At 45.0% G+C, this 14,537-nt stretch overlaps 1 protein-coding gene across 1 annotated transcript in view; it reads right to left on the bottom strand.

Moving 5' to 3' along the window:
- d4 (double PHD fingers d4) overlaps positions 1-14,537 on the bottom strand; it is a 62,868-nt gene that overhangs the window by 27,617 nt on the left and 20,714 nt on the right. Inside the window, exons 4-5 of the mRNA XM_084580480.1 lie at positions 7,537-7,603; positions 3,629-3,882 (exon numbers count right to left, since the gene is read on the bottom strand). Coding sequence (XP_084436606.1) covers positions 3,629-3,882; positions 7,537-7,603 — 321 coding nt within the window. The remainder of the gene's footprint in view (positions 1-3,628; positions 3,883-7,536; positions 7,604-14,537) is intronic.

Raw genomic sequence — 14,537 nt, 5'->3', positions numbered from 1 at the left:
CATGGATCTACAAGAAGAAGAAACAGGGCCCAATTCCTTGGCTTCCTAATAACACTACTTAAACAACTGCCGTTCAAAATGTGAAACTGCCCTCCAGATCTAGCAAAAGTGACACGGATTTTGCCATGGCTGCAGCTTAGAGTTGTGCACACAACAAGCTGGGACCTTGCGGCAAGTTTTTAATTGCCCCAACTGGCAATGTGACTGTGACCGAGACTGGTGTTCCCAGACATTTCCAGGTTTGCCGAATTACTTGCAAGTTACCATTTCCATCTGTAGGCAGCCATACTGCACGTCACGCTTTCACTGCAACACAGAGATCTTTGTCCTCCTCCACCCCAACAGACATTGGAGGAAGCTGCTTATAGGCAGCGGTTAGGACTCACTAGTCTAGTCTTCATTTTGAAAACATTTGGCCGATATTTTTTATTTTTCAAGCATTTATTTCAGAGCACAGTTTTCAATTTTAGTTTGAAGATATTTTCCTCATGCTAATTACTGTTTACTTGCGATATAATACAGCACTCAATTGTGCTGAAAAAGAACTGAATTTATCCTCGGTTTTTGTCAGCTATGGTAGCAAACAACAAGTGGTTGCTATATACTAACAAGATGCTGACGGTAGTGCAGCAGCGCTTGCAGAAGGGAGTGCTATCCTGTGTCACAAGTCAAGGAAGTAACGAAAGATAAATATAGAACTGTCAAGCAAAACTGCGACTAGGTATCCTAAAACATATGCCGCCATGTGACCTGGGTTATTGCACTAACTTAAATCAGAAGGTGGGCTCTGCACACTGACGACAGTGATGGAAGTGAGGTGCAACAGCTAGAACACGACACCTCCTTTTTAGAATACTTATGCGTTTCAAGTGTTAATCAAGTGGCTGTGGATGACGAGGCAAGAAAATTACACATGGTGACCCCACAGAGCCTCTACACCTTAAGGGTGACATCTCAGGAGGTAGAAGTGACATCTCAAACCCACTAATGCACCACTTAAGCAACAACAGTACACCATCTCACCATACCCTCAACACTAACATCTATTTTTTCACCAACCCAGTGTAACACCTATTTTATAGCCAACTAGCTGCAATACCCTCGCCAAGAATAAAATGACTTTTCCGGTTAAAACAAAATTGCAAAATTACAATCTTGTACAGTAAAACCTCGTTAAAAAGTACCAGCTTTAACAGTAGTTTCGTTTTAAAAGTAGTAAAGTCAAGTCCCCGACTCGGTGCCTATTAAATTAATGCATTTCGCATCCGCATAAACAGCACCAGCTTATCGCGGACGTAATAGTTAGCATGTACCATTTTCATTTTTCGTCGTACAATTCACGGCGGTAGTACTGTCTCACAAAAGACTGTTTGACTAGCGTTGTGACAGACCTCCATAAACGCGACCGATGCGATAGCAAGCTACATAGCCAATGACAAATCGGAGCCAAGTTTACCAAATGCAGCTGCGACGATCATGATAATACAACTAGCGCCATCTTGCGGCGAGCGCACCAGTCCAAGCCATAAACGAACCATGGCCTCCGTGCCGCTGGAGCCGATCACGGAGTCATCCACATACTCCGTCCTCCCCCTAGCGGGCCCTATTTTGGACCAGTCGGAGCGAACACCCCTTCTTGCTCAGTGCCCCTTACAGGCCTAGGCCTTGGTTCACTTTCTTTCGCACGTACGACGAGGGTTTTTTGAGCGGTGTGCATCGTGAGTTCTCCATCCATCTGCATCATGCCCAAGCTTGGACACAAACATCGGGTGCTTAGTACAGTCGACGACCAATTTTTGGGCATGCTTGATTATTCGGACTTTTTCCCGGCCACAGGACATACCTAAGTCAATGTATTAAGCTGCTCAAAATTTCGGACACTCTAAGGAGGGCTATTCGATTTTTCGGATATTCCAAGCATCAGCCGGCCAACTGCCACACATTGGCCGGCTGATGCTAATGATGAGAAAGGCCGGCTGATGAGAAAAGCTACTTGGCAGTGCTGCCGCAACTGCGAAAAGATGTCAAGTACGAGGATCAACAATTTCGGATGTGAAGGAGGAGTTGGTGCGATGGCTGAAAACAGCTCGGTCGAAAAACCTACCATTTAGCGGACCTCTCCTTGTTGAGAAAGCCCTGGTTTTCGCCTCGTAGCTCAACCATGACAACTTCGTGTCAGTAATGGCTGGCTAGCCAGATTCAAAACAAGGCACAGAATAAGCATGAAGACTGTAGCTGGAAAAAGCTCCGCGGCTGACGCTGAAGGCGCAGAAGATTTAAGAAATGGCCAGCTTGGACAAATTTTGGAAGACTATGCGCCTGACGACATATTTAACCTTGATGAGTCCGCACTTTTCTTCAAGCTGCTGCCGAATAGGATGCTTGCGTTCAAGGGAGAACCGTGCACTGGCGGCAAGAATGCCAAGGACCGCATTTCAGTTGCATTCGCATGCAATATGTCTGGCAGCGAGAAGTTGCCACTTCTCGTCATTGGCAAATCAGCCAAGGCAAGGTGCTTTAAAGGTGCCCCACTGCCATCAGGAGTCCTTTATAGGAATAACACCAAGGCATGGATGACTGGGAAGCTTTTTGAAGAGTATGTGCGCTTCATTGACCACCGTTTTGAGGCGAGAGGAAGAAATGCTGTTGTTATCCTTGACAACGCATCGGCGCACGCTGCGGTAGATGGCCTCAAGGCGCTGAAGCTGGTGTTTTTGCCACCAAAAACCACAGCGATTGCCCAGCCCTTGGACGAGGTCATCATTAGAGCTGTCAAGCAGCACTACAGGAAGAACCTACTGCGCTGCTGCTTGCACTGGAATTCGGCAAGGTGTACGCCATTGACCTGCTGGGTGCGATTCACATGCTGGAAAACTCATGGCGGCAGGTCGAGTCTGCTACCATGCAGAACTGTTTTAAGCACGCAGGTTTTCGCGAAGTGTGCGTGGGTAACGCAGATGACGCAAGCGATATCACCGGCGCCCCGGACCAAACATGTGAGAGCCTGCTGACCGAAGTACTTGAGAGGGAAGGTTCTTCGGAAGGCATTACCTTCTCTGAATTCAGGGACGTCGACAACGAAGTGGAAACTTCGCCAGACATGTCGGATGAAGCCATCGTTGCCTTAGTGGTGGCGGAAGTGGCTCCAACTGACAGTGATGACGACGACGACACAAAGTGTGGAAGACCTGGGCCCAACAGTGGCAGAAGCTGCGCTCGCTGTGGGCGTTATGCGGCTGTTCTCTGAAAAAAAAGGGACTGGCCGAGAAGCTGGCTCACGGCCTGAATGAATTTGAAGGTGCTGTTGTCACTGCTAGAGCACCACGGCGTCAGAATAAGATTACCGACTTTTGCAGTGCAAAATAAAGGCTGCATTTTTTTTCAACCCACTGCCTTTCAACCTTTTTCAACCTAGGTAAGTGGGTAATTTTACGCTACTCCTGTTAAGCCGTAATACTGTTTAGTACGTACTTTTTCAAAGTTCTGGCCAACTGCGGCTTAACGAGGTTTTACTGTACACTTGTCTTTTGTTTTTGTTTAAAAAGGGAAGTGCACTGTCGCCAAAGGAGAACTTCAACTTGCACAGCGCAGCTATGCTCCCTATGCTAATGTGCGTGTGAGGGTGCACCTGGTGTGTTGCGGCCGAGGGTGGGTGGTGGTCGGCCGTGCTTGGAGCCGCAGCGTTGTTACTAGCACTGGTGCCGCCGCCGCTGGCTCCACCACCGCCGCTGCTGCCAACACCAGTACCGCCACTGCCACTGCCTCCACCACCGCTGCCGCCACCACTGCCACCGCCACTACTGCTGCTGCTGCTGCCAGGAATGTGGCTGTGTGCGTAGTGGTATGACAGGCCGGGGCGTGTCTTGTACCGCACACCGCAAACTGGGCACACCAAGAGACCACATAGATGCCACCTGCTATGCACTGCTAAATGCAATAACCCTTTTGCCTCAGTGGCAACCACCTTTGACCAATACGGTCAGAACTACACACCATTTGCTGATACTGTTAGTAAGAGAGCGACCAATATTTGGTGGTGGCGTACAATGCAACATCCACAAACACAAGGATGGTATACAACACAAGTTAAATTGAGCCCTACAAAAAATGTGCCAGCACGTATCTTCCTACAATAGCGTACTGCTGAAATGGCTAACAGCTGCTAAATTTTACCAGCCGCTGGACACTGATCCATCATACTCTGTGCCATTGAAAAGCTTCAATAGCTCCCCGAGGAAAGAATATTGAAAAGCAGCTGGCTATGCCAGCAATAAATATAAGGTATTTAAAAATGCAAATAACCTTTCAGCTGTGAAAACGCTGAAGCCCATTAGGTTTGGTTGGTAATTAGCTGCTCAAGACTGGTCACTTACACTGTCTAAAGACTGGTCACCTACACTGTCTACTGCTACGCTGGTGCCAGAGAAGAAAATGCTTCTCTCAGTTAAATAGCTCGCTTATTCATGCTAAACTTTGACATAGAGATGGCACACGACAATCCAGGTTTCATAGCAACAATAAAGGCAAAAATTCAAGGATTTCAGGACTTTTAAGGCCCTTACCAGGTAACCTCAAGGTCTTCAGTACAACATTACTACAAATTACAACCTCGACTACACACTCTTTGTTCACTACACAAACCATGCATTTTAGAACAAGCAAATATCTATGAAGGTAATGTATTAAAAGCAAAATCAGAGGCACCCCATTTCATGCGAAGACTAGCGGGATCAATTTGGAATGAAGGAGGCTCCTGAAGCACTTTATTGCCGGCTTCAGCCCATTTCAAGACATTCCAAAGAGGAATTAAGTTGAGACCTGAGATCAAGTAACTAAGCAAAGCACTGCACGAATGCTGGCAATGATGTTGTTGCCACTGGCCCAGACACTACATGGCTGATGGAGAGACTACTGACATGTTATTTTGGTAGGCACCCGCTGCTACGAAGAAATTTGTACAAGCGTTGCCTGTGCTCAACACAGCTAAAGAAGCGGAAATGCCATCTCGGAACAAGCTGCTCACCCAACCCCACACTCTCATCGCCGCTTCACAGGTAAAACATTACTTCCTTGAATAGGCACCAGAAGATACCACCGTCATCCATGCAAATGCTGCTTGTTTTGGCTCACACATGTGCAGGTCATAGATTTAAGGTTAATTCCAATCAGCTACATACAATCTCCTAATGTGACACTGAAAACTAAAGACTATCCCATGCCACATCAACATCAAAATTTAGAGCGACTAAGCGGGTTTTGCAGCTGAATTTTAATTAGGAGTGCGAAAATATTCAGAACTGCAAACAGTTTTCTAGTTCATATTTATTTTGCAACCACAAATCTATGCTAGCAAACATCACATGTCCACCACTTAGCCATCACATAAGAAGTGAGCCCACCTTTAGCTTGCTCGATCACTTTTGTGCAAGCTCTATCAGGAAATTAAGTCTCATTACCTCTAGCAAACCCACCACAGATAATGTTCAAGACTGCATTTTGCACAAGTCTAGAATACACCAGGCTAGGCTGGAAAAAAATATTTTGTCCCAAGTACACAATCAATGCTGCACAACACTGCCCTGCAGCGGAATATACTGCTCTTATAGTGGAGATTGCCTACCAATGGTAGGCAAACTGTGTACGGTTAAAATCGACAGCGGTGCTGCACTTGCAAAAATCATGCTCTTTAAAACCGTTTTGTGAGTGGGGTTATTAAGGATAAAAAAGAACTGCCATAAACATTTGACAACTTGAACTTGGTTATTTTGAAATCGCAGATATTTAGAAAATTTCTGCAATCCGGCAGCATGCACTGGTTTTAAAACCAGCTCGTTTAAAGATTTGAAAAATGCCCAACCCTAATTTTGCCACAAACCAACGAAACGATGTCTCCTCAGAGTCATTGAAACAGCGCCGCAAAGCAATGCCGACGCTTCACGTGCCACAGCGCCACAACTCCAGTACTACCAGAAAAAAAAAATTCAGGGGGATCATCAAGCTTCAGTCCAAGCGACAGTGCCTTGAACACAACATTTTTGTTCTGCAAATTTTTATATATTTTTCACTGATGTTGCTTTTGGAAGGAAGGAAAGGTCCACATCTGTCTCTCTTCTCAGTGGACACTTACATCGAGTGCATATAATTGGAGGTACAAACATCGTTTCTCTGGCTAGCCTCCAATTTAATTAGCAAATGAATGACAAACGAAATGGTATGACACCAACCTGAACACCACACTAAGAATGGTTGCATCCCAATTTTGATGAGAAATCACGTGCATATTTTCGCTTTACCAATCACAACGCCACAGGCCCTCGCACAAAAACTAGCTTTTGGTATTGACTTGCACAATTTCCAAACGCCTGCAGAGGAGAAGACCTGCTTCATTGCAACAGAGCCGTGGATGCTCCCAGCACAGCTACCACTGCAGTGCCTGTCCTGCGACGCTGGCCTGCAGCTCCTATTTTAATAGCACGCTGTGGCTTAGCAGGCTATTTTTTAAGTACAGTCGAGTAAACTTGACCTTCAGAAGAACGACCATCGAAATTTGGCCAACCTAATAGCAGCACGTAAGGCAGCTTTAAACAAGCGACAGGTAGTATGCGCCCAGGACGGTTTCCATTCCTAGTAGGGTGTACGGGGCCGCAGGCATCAAAACGGGTATTTAACACTCAGACTGACTGTGCTGTACGAAATTCAAATTATGCTCTATTTGCCTGGCTCATCTGCGCTGACAGTTGCTCCCATGTATGAGCGACAGGTCGTGAGAAAGCAAATTCATGCAATAATCTCTGGGGTGAGTGCGCGTGCTGTGAAATTAAACAAGGCCGGGTAGACAAGGCATATTTGCCGCCAGTCATTTCGGCTTAACGCGAGCGTGGAAAGCAGGGTGGACCATAGTTTTGCTTTGATTTCTACTGGCACCATGGAGTGCTTATAATTTACTGCTTTATGTCGCATAGCAACATATGCACTGCAATACTAGTCCGCTAAAAACTATGAAACAAAGTGCAACGGAGGAACGAAACAGCGCATATGCACGTGTGTTCTCACAATAAACTTTTTTGCTTCGGGCCGATATTTTTCTGCTCAACTCTTTCAAAAACTCGGTTAATTAAATCAATAACATTTCTTTGCAGTCCCAATGACTTCAGATTAACAAGCTTTTACTATAAAAATAAACATGTTTCCAGCATGAACATGTATCCACAGCTCACTGTATGATGGGCTTTCGGACACAAAACCAAAACGCTGATAACCACAACAGAGTGCTTCATAATCATCATCATCATCAGCCTGATTATACCCACTGCAGGGCGAAGGTGCTTCATAATATTTGTGATTAATTGGTGCCCCTGAGGCACAGAAATTCGAATGTGCGGCTGTTCTGTAAACAGAAAACCAGTCTCCAAGTGCGTTCTGATAAACTCAAATTTCCCTGACATCCCACTGCTAAACTCAGCAATGAAGCACAGGGAGGTATGCACAGCAGTTTCAGCAGCCAGTAGACGACCCGTGTACGAGGGTGACACTCACTCTCGCAGCTGTATGGCTTCTCCGCATCCGTGTACTCTATTCGAGTCCGCTTCTTCTGCCCGGTATTCTGCATAAAAGTAACAGTCAGTGAGTACCCCGCACAGCCTAAGCAGAAAAGAGGGAAACATCAGCGGTAAACGAAAACTTTAAAAAGGGGGTGCTAGTTTTTAAGGCGAAAGCATTTCTTGGCTCATCAGTGACGTCCGCAGAAAGTTACTGTTCAATGCCAAATCCAACAAAATCCACCATAAGACAAAATACCAAATCCAGCCATGATTACTTGGCTATAATGCATAATGACTAGCTGCGTCAGTCACAGCCAAATCCAGTCATAATTGGCTATAATGCACTAATGACATTGCAAATGACTAGTCGAATTAGTCATGAAAATAAGTAAAAAATGAATTTAGAAAGTAAATAAACAAAATTTCAAAAATATCTAAAGGCACCTTCTGCATCCTCCTAAATTTTCTGCTGGTTGGTTTTGGTCGAAAAGTGGAGAGTAACCATGAAAATTGGGAACAGAATGGAAATGCAAGTTTCCTGCCAGCTCAGAGTCCATCTGTGCCTCCATTTCCATGTCATAATTCTACCCTGGCTCCTGCTTCACAACAACCTCATTTCTTCCACATGTGCCCGTTGCTAAGCACCAGAAACTCGGCAAGGAATTCTGAGAACACCCTATTAGGCTACTCATCAGACCCTGGCAACTTTACAGTCATGTGACTACCGCATCTGTTATGGTTGGCCACGCTATTAGCCCTTTCAGGCATTTTTCAAAATCTGCATACTAGGTGCCCCAGTTAAACTGAGCCATCATCATCATCAGACATTCTGTACCCACTGCAAAGCAAAGGCCTCTCCCATTTTAATCCAATTAATCCAGTCCTGTGTTAGCTGCATCCACTTGACCACTGCGAACGTAACCTCATCCGCCAATCTAATTTTCTACCGCCCTCTTCCATGCTTTCCTTCCCTTGGAATCCAATTGGTTACTTTTAGCGATCATCAGTTATCCCCTCTCACTACATGTTTTGCCCATGCTCATTTCTTCTTGATTTGCACTAGAATTCAGTAACTTGACTTATTTCTCTGACCCACTCTCCACGCTTCCAATCTCTTAGCATTACATCGACTATTTTCCGTTCCATAGCTCTCTGCATTGTTCTCAAATTAAGTATAACCCTTTTCATTAGCCTCCACGTTTCAGCCCCATAGGTGAGTACCCGGTAAGATGCAACTGTTGTATACTTTTCTCTTGAGCGATACCGGTAAGCTGCTAGTCATAATGTGCAAGTATGTTGAAAATGTGCTCCCCCATCCCAATCTTATCCTACTACTTATTTCCTTGACTGAGGGTCACAGTTTTTATAAGACTATTCATGCGAGATTGTGCCCAATTACTGCATCAGGGCGGCCAAATCCTGTTCTGGTGAGGAAGTGCATTTTCGTAAGTGTTCGCAGGCATCATGTCGCACCTCAAACCTGTTTTTGCAATTCTATCGACACGCATATTTTGTTCTATCCGTTGGAGATTTGCATGGCACTGGGATTCGATCCACGTTCCTCTTTGCACACAAGGGTGATGTTCAACCGTGGCTCACAAGAACTTTTAAAAAAATAAAATAGATGCAGATGAAACTAGTTGCACATTGCTTCTACCCGCCTTTGTACACCACGGGCAATTCATTGTGTTGCTGTTCTTAGTTAATTAAGTTTAATTGCCTAAATTGCTAAATGTTGCTATATATATATATAAATTGCTATATATAAGATTTGAAAAGTTATAAACGACCCCGTTTCATTATTTTACAATAAGGGAAGCTTTATGTATATTTTTTTTCCCAGGCCCAAAGAAAGCCCATGAAATGCAAAAGAAACCGTGCTACTAGCACATTTGCACATTTGTGCAGCACAATTTTGCTTCTCCCAAAGCTGGTTTGAAGCTGCAGCTGCAATTTGACGGCTCTGCTTAAATAGTAGGCCTGTATGTTGGCTATGGCTTCTCTGCTCGTGCCAGCTAAACCGCAAAATGTGGCTATATTTTCATGTTTTGTTTACAACTGGCAAAGCTCCTCTCTCTCTATCCCTGAAGCTTGGTCATTTTTGTCGCTACATACTTTGAGGCGCAGTGCACTAACTGCAACTTGCATCCAGCACGCTAAAACCTGCAAATCAAGCGCTGACTGCACTTTCTGTGGAATCCAGCAACTCTGGGAATAGTATGAGTTTAACGTTTCTTTTTCTTCTATCTTTTTCGTTCGCATAGTTTGCAGGGTTGAGTTACAGATTCCGTTAATGGGCTGGCATGGTGTGCATAGTCGCCACTGCACCCTGTAACGGCAGCGAAAAGAATAGGAAACGAATCGCTTTATTGCCCCTGCCTACGAGTCCATTTTAAAAGCATGAGTGTGTCCGTATGTAAGAGAAGTCCCTTTCTTCCTGCTTGAAGGCCTCTGTTTACGGTACTATGTACAGTGAGTCAATGGGTGGCTTCTGACTGCATAAGTCGCGAGGACTGGCTACTCTGTTAAATAGTTTATTGAAGACCTATTGCAAATAATAGCAAAACGATGTTGTGGCCCACAGCGGTGGCTCAGTGGCTAAGGCCTTTGACTGCTGAGCACGAAGACGTGGGTTCGATCCTGACGACAGCCACATTTCGATGAAGGTGAAGCGAAAGGCGTCCGTGTAGTGCGCGATGTCAGTGCAAGATAAAGAACCCCACCTGGTAGAAATTTCAGGAACACAGCGTACCTCTAGCAGATTCCATTTTGAGAAGCTGAACTCCATATACCAAATGAAAACTGAGTTGTTATGCTCAAGCTAGCATTCCTTTGCTGCTGTTTCTTTCTTTGGCATCTACAACAAGGTATGCGTGCAGGATTTAAAAGGATGTATCATGCGTGACATGTAGGGGCAACAGTTTGATAAGTGCTATAGGTTTTCCAGGCATAAAAAAAAAAAATCCTAATGCAGCGGTGTTGATAAATAAAGCACAGCATAACTTGCACCCTCTTAGCTCAGCAACTCCATGGTCCACTGGCACGGTCCACGGGGATCTTGCCAGTTACTTTTTGAAAATTCCGGAACAAGACAGTGCACTGTGAGAGAAAATGTACTAAGCACGCTTGCTTCTCCTGTCTCCAAGGTTTCGCGCCAATCTTTTTACAGTAAAATGCAACACCAGCTAGCCTGGCAACATGCGCTGTCCCAAACCAGAAGGCATGTGTGCAGGTCTTTATGTGTCTCATGTGCACATGTACAGCGTCATGCATATTTAAGGGGGGACATGGGTCTTAGAGGTATTTTTGTCTTTTTTTGGCAAATTGTAATAAAATTTCACAACCTTACTGAATTTTTAATGCTGATTTCAATATGCAATCATTTTTCCTATAACCCAACCAGTCTGCAAGATAATTATCAATCAACTTCCATTGTTTAAGGACTAAATTCTGAAATAATTGGTAGTTAACTTAAAATTAAAGCATGGTTAGGTAGCCAGAAGAGTAAAGGATGAAGTGTTGGGAGCAGTGTCCCAATATGTTAATTTAATTAGCACTCATTTTGCAGCCCTATAAATTTCTGTATACTAAGCGTGTGTACCAAGTAGGAATGAACTCAAATTAATTAAGTTTAATTTTCAAAAACAAAAATCTGCTTCAAACATTTCACACGGCATACATTCAGCTTCCCATTGCAAAATAAATTTCAGCTCTATGTGCTTTGGGTGCCGAGATATTGAGGCCACAGAACTGCAAGTGGTCGACAATGCATGTTTTGAGAAAAGAGCAAAAAAAGAAACGGGGGATTATTTAACAGGCATTTCCTGGTGCAATGCACACATTTACAATTTAAAATAGCGAAAAACTTTCAGGGATGTAGTCTCTGCTTTCTAACGTCCAAGTATCACCTCTTTCATTTTGATTTGAAGTTGCAGAACGTTCAGTTGTCTCTTTTTCAACTGCGTGAGTCACATGCAGGCAGCAACTTTTTTTTTATTACGTACATCATTTTGCCATGTTCTCGCATCAAGACCGCGGTGAGGAACGTCAATTGAGAAAAAAAAAAAAGAAAAAGTCATCTGGAGCTGTTTGCTGCTTCCCAGTGCTCTGCATTGCGTAGGAAGCAAGCGCATTTATGAACGCGATCTGATCAGCGCAAACACGCGGCGAGCTCTATGACGATGACGTGTCTCCACAGTTTACGCACTGGAGAATAAGTTTTACGGCGATTTCTTATTCACGATCACTTTTTTCAATGTGAATATCGCAGCCGTATGCTTTACACTTCGCCAGTCTTGGCAAACTGTCTACATCTGACGATCGCGAACTCTGCCTCGCCAAGCGGACTGTCCGCCGCGCTGCTGTCATCGTCATGAAAACAATCCGACTACCGCTTCGTTGCTGGAGCTGCCGCGAGTTAAAGTTTTTTCTGTTTTAAGCATATCTTTCTGGCCATCTGCGGCCTGCGATGTTATTGCGTCGCGGCGGGTGCGACTTTCCCGTGCTGGGGAACACGCTAGGCCTACTGCAGGCTTGTATGCTCGATCATTCAGTGCACAACTTTCGTCGCCCTGAGTGCACACAGCTGGGGTAGGGCATCACTTGAGATGATTAATCATTTTTTTTTCGCTTCCCAAAACCTTGCCGTAAATTCACCTCCCGGTTCGGAACCAAGCGTGACTGGCATCACGTCTCCACCGCCTCCCCGCGGCTCAGGCGCGCTGAGCAGATGCCGCAAGCCAGCTCCACCAATGCGGTGACGCCCTGCCGTCACGTGCACTCTGAGAACCAATGGGATTGCGAATGCCACATTTTCTTTTTCGCTATTTTTTATGCGACCAATGGGCGAATGGATGCAGCAGAGGTGGCATTTTGAAGATGAAAGGCGGCTCTTTCGACTGAGACCAAGATGGCTCCGGTGCCGAGCACGAAATGGGAGCTACGCCTCACGAAACATGGTCGTTTCGGCGGCCATTTTCGATCCAAATTCGGGCAACACTGATTATATAAGTTGGCCATGTGACTAAAATACTGATCCTAGCAATGTAAAACTTAGCAGAAAGGTAGATAAAGAGCTACTGATTTTGAAAATCACATTTTCCAAAAAGTGATTTTTTCGCGATTTGTTTGGTCCGAAAGACCTGTGTCCCCCCTGAAGTGTATAGTTGGCAACCACTCCAAGAAAAACACCTGGTGGGCGCAAGACCGCGAGAGGGAAGCACCATGTATTTCTAGACTCTGCAAATGCACGGAGAAGATTTACAATGGTGCCAGTCAGTTTGCTTTGTAAATGCAACATTGTGTACTTCTCTCTGTTCACTCGTAGTGAGATGCCAATGGTAAAATTATGTCAGATTCCTAGTTTCATTCCAGCGGGTTTCCAGCTTCCTTTTAGAGTCTCTCTCCCCTTCTATCTAGGTTGCTGAAAAATTGAGTTATGATGACATCATATGTGTCTATATTCCCATATCGCCCCACGCCCTTAGAGCGCACCTCTACTTCCGTTGCTATTGTGACAAGTTGGTTGGTTTGGTTGGTTTGTGGGGTTTAATGTCCCAAAGCGACTCGGGCTATGAGAGATGCCGTAGTGGAGGACGCCGGAAATTTCGACCACCTGGGGTCGTGCACTGACATCGCACAGCACATGGAGCTATTGTGACAAGTATGCACGCGACATATATTAGAGAGTTATATCATAGCGTGATCCACCATTGAGATCTGGTTCCGCACGGCGCCACTGCGCATGCTTCCTGCTAATGCTTTCATGTTGGCTCATTCAGTGCACAAAAGGCAAACAGGACTTTTGAGGGGCCCTATTTGCAAAAAGAGAAAAGAAAAGCTACTTCTTGAAATTGACAGTTTGGAAATCAAGACCCCATTTCCTGCACACCTACTAATTTATTCACTCCTAGGGTCATTCACTGCACTTTATAAGGTGCAAACAAGCCGAGTAGATCCCATCTTTGATAATTATTTCTGGTTTTCACAAAACATAAATTTCTGCCAGTTGGCTAGTTTACAAGAGAGCAGATAAACAAAAATAACTTTTGTTGAAGCATGCTCCAAGTGATAAAACTATATAATGATGGGAACATATTTCTTATTTTCAGCTAGCCAATTTTTTTCACCTGGTCTAATTAAAATGGTCTGTCAACCCCTTCTGCTTAAATTGAACTTCAACAGGTTGTAAAATAACATACAGTCGAACCCGGATATATTGAACTCGAAGGGGATCGCGAAATAGTTCGATATATCGATAATTCGATATACAGAAATCGGCTTGTGACGGCACTTACGATCCGAAAAACCGATACCGTATTTGTCGCGTAATCAACCCACTTGCATAATGAGCCCACCCTCCACTTTTGCACCCGAGAATTTGAAAAAAAAAAAATGCGTAAAGGCCAGCTCGCCCACATGCAAGCGACTGAGCGATCTCAGCAACGAGCGGCAGCGACAGAGCGAAAATTTTCAAACTTGTTGGAACTGCGTCCCTCTCGCTGCTCGAGCCACCGCGGCAGCTCAAAACAAGGTTTCTGTGTTGCCGCGGCGGCGGAAATCGCGAGCATTTTCGCTTGCATGTCGATGGCGCGCGTCAGTCCGTTTCGGTCGTCTCATCCACAGCTCATTGGCAGCGTGCCAAGATTCTGCGCAGCGATAACGTCAGGGCGCGTTTATCTTTTGATAGCTTCTGTGGTGGCGGGGAGCGAACTTGGCAGAGTGCCCGTGATGGCTTGATTGCACAAGCCTGGTTCGATTTATCACGCCGCGCTTGGGGCGGGCGTCATGATTGCAGCAGCTGACCGCGTGCTTTCGCTGATTCATACATGCAAGCATAAACGATAAGAAATAAAATAAACATCCCCGAAAAAAAATAAAAAAAAAAAAAAGAACCCTGCCGCTTCTTAACGTCCGCAGCCGCCATATCTTACGCTGCACCGCGTGTACAGCACAACAATAAAAAAGGATGACTCTCGAAAAAAAAACAAAGAAAGA

This window comes from Amblyomma maculatum, chromosome 10 (genome assembly GCF_055883805.1).
Source record: "Amblyomma maculatum isolate TAMU_Amacu chromosome 10, ASM5588380v1, whole genome shotgun sequence".
In the NCBI taxonomy this organism is placed as follows: Eukaryota; Metazoa; Arthropoda; class Arachnida; order Ixodida; family Ixodidae; genus Amblyomma; species Amblyomma maculatum.
The sequence above is the reverse complement of the archived record's forward strand: the minus strand, read 5'-3'. Positions and strand labels throughout refer to the sequence as shown.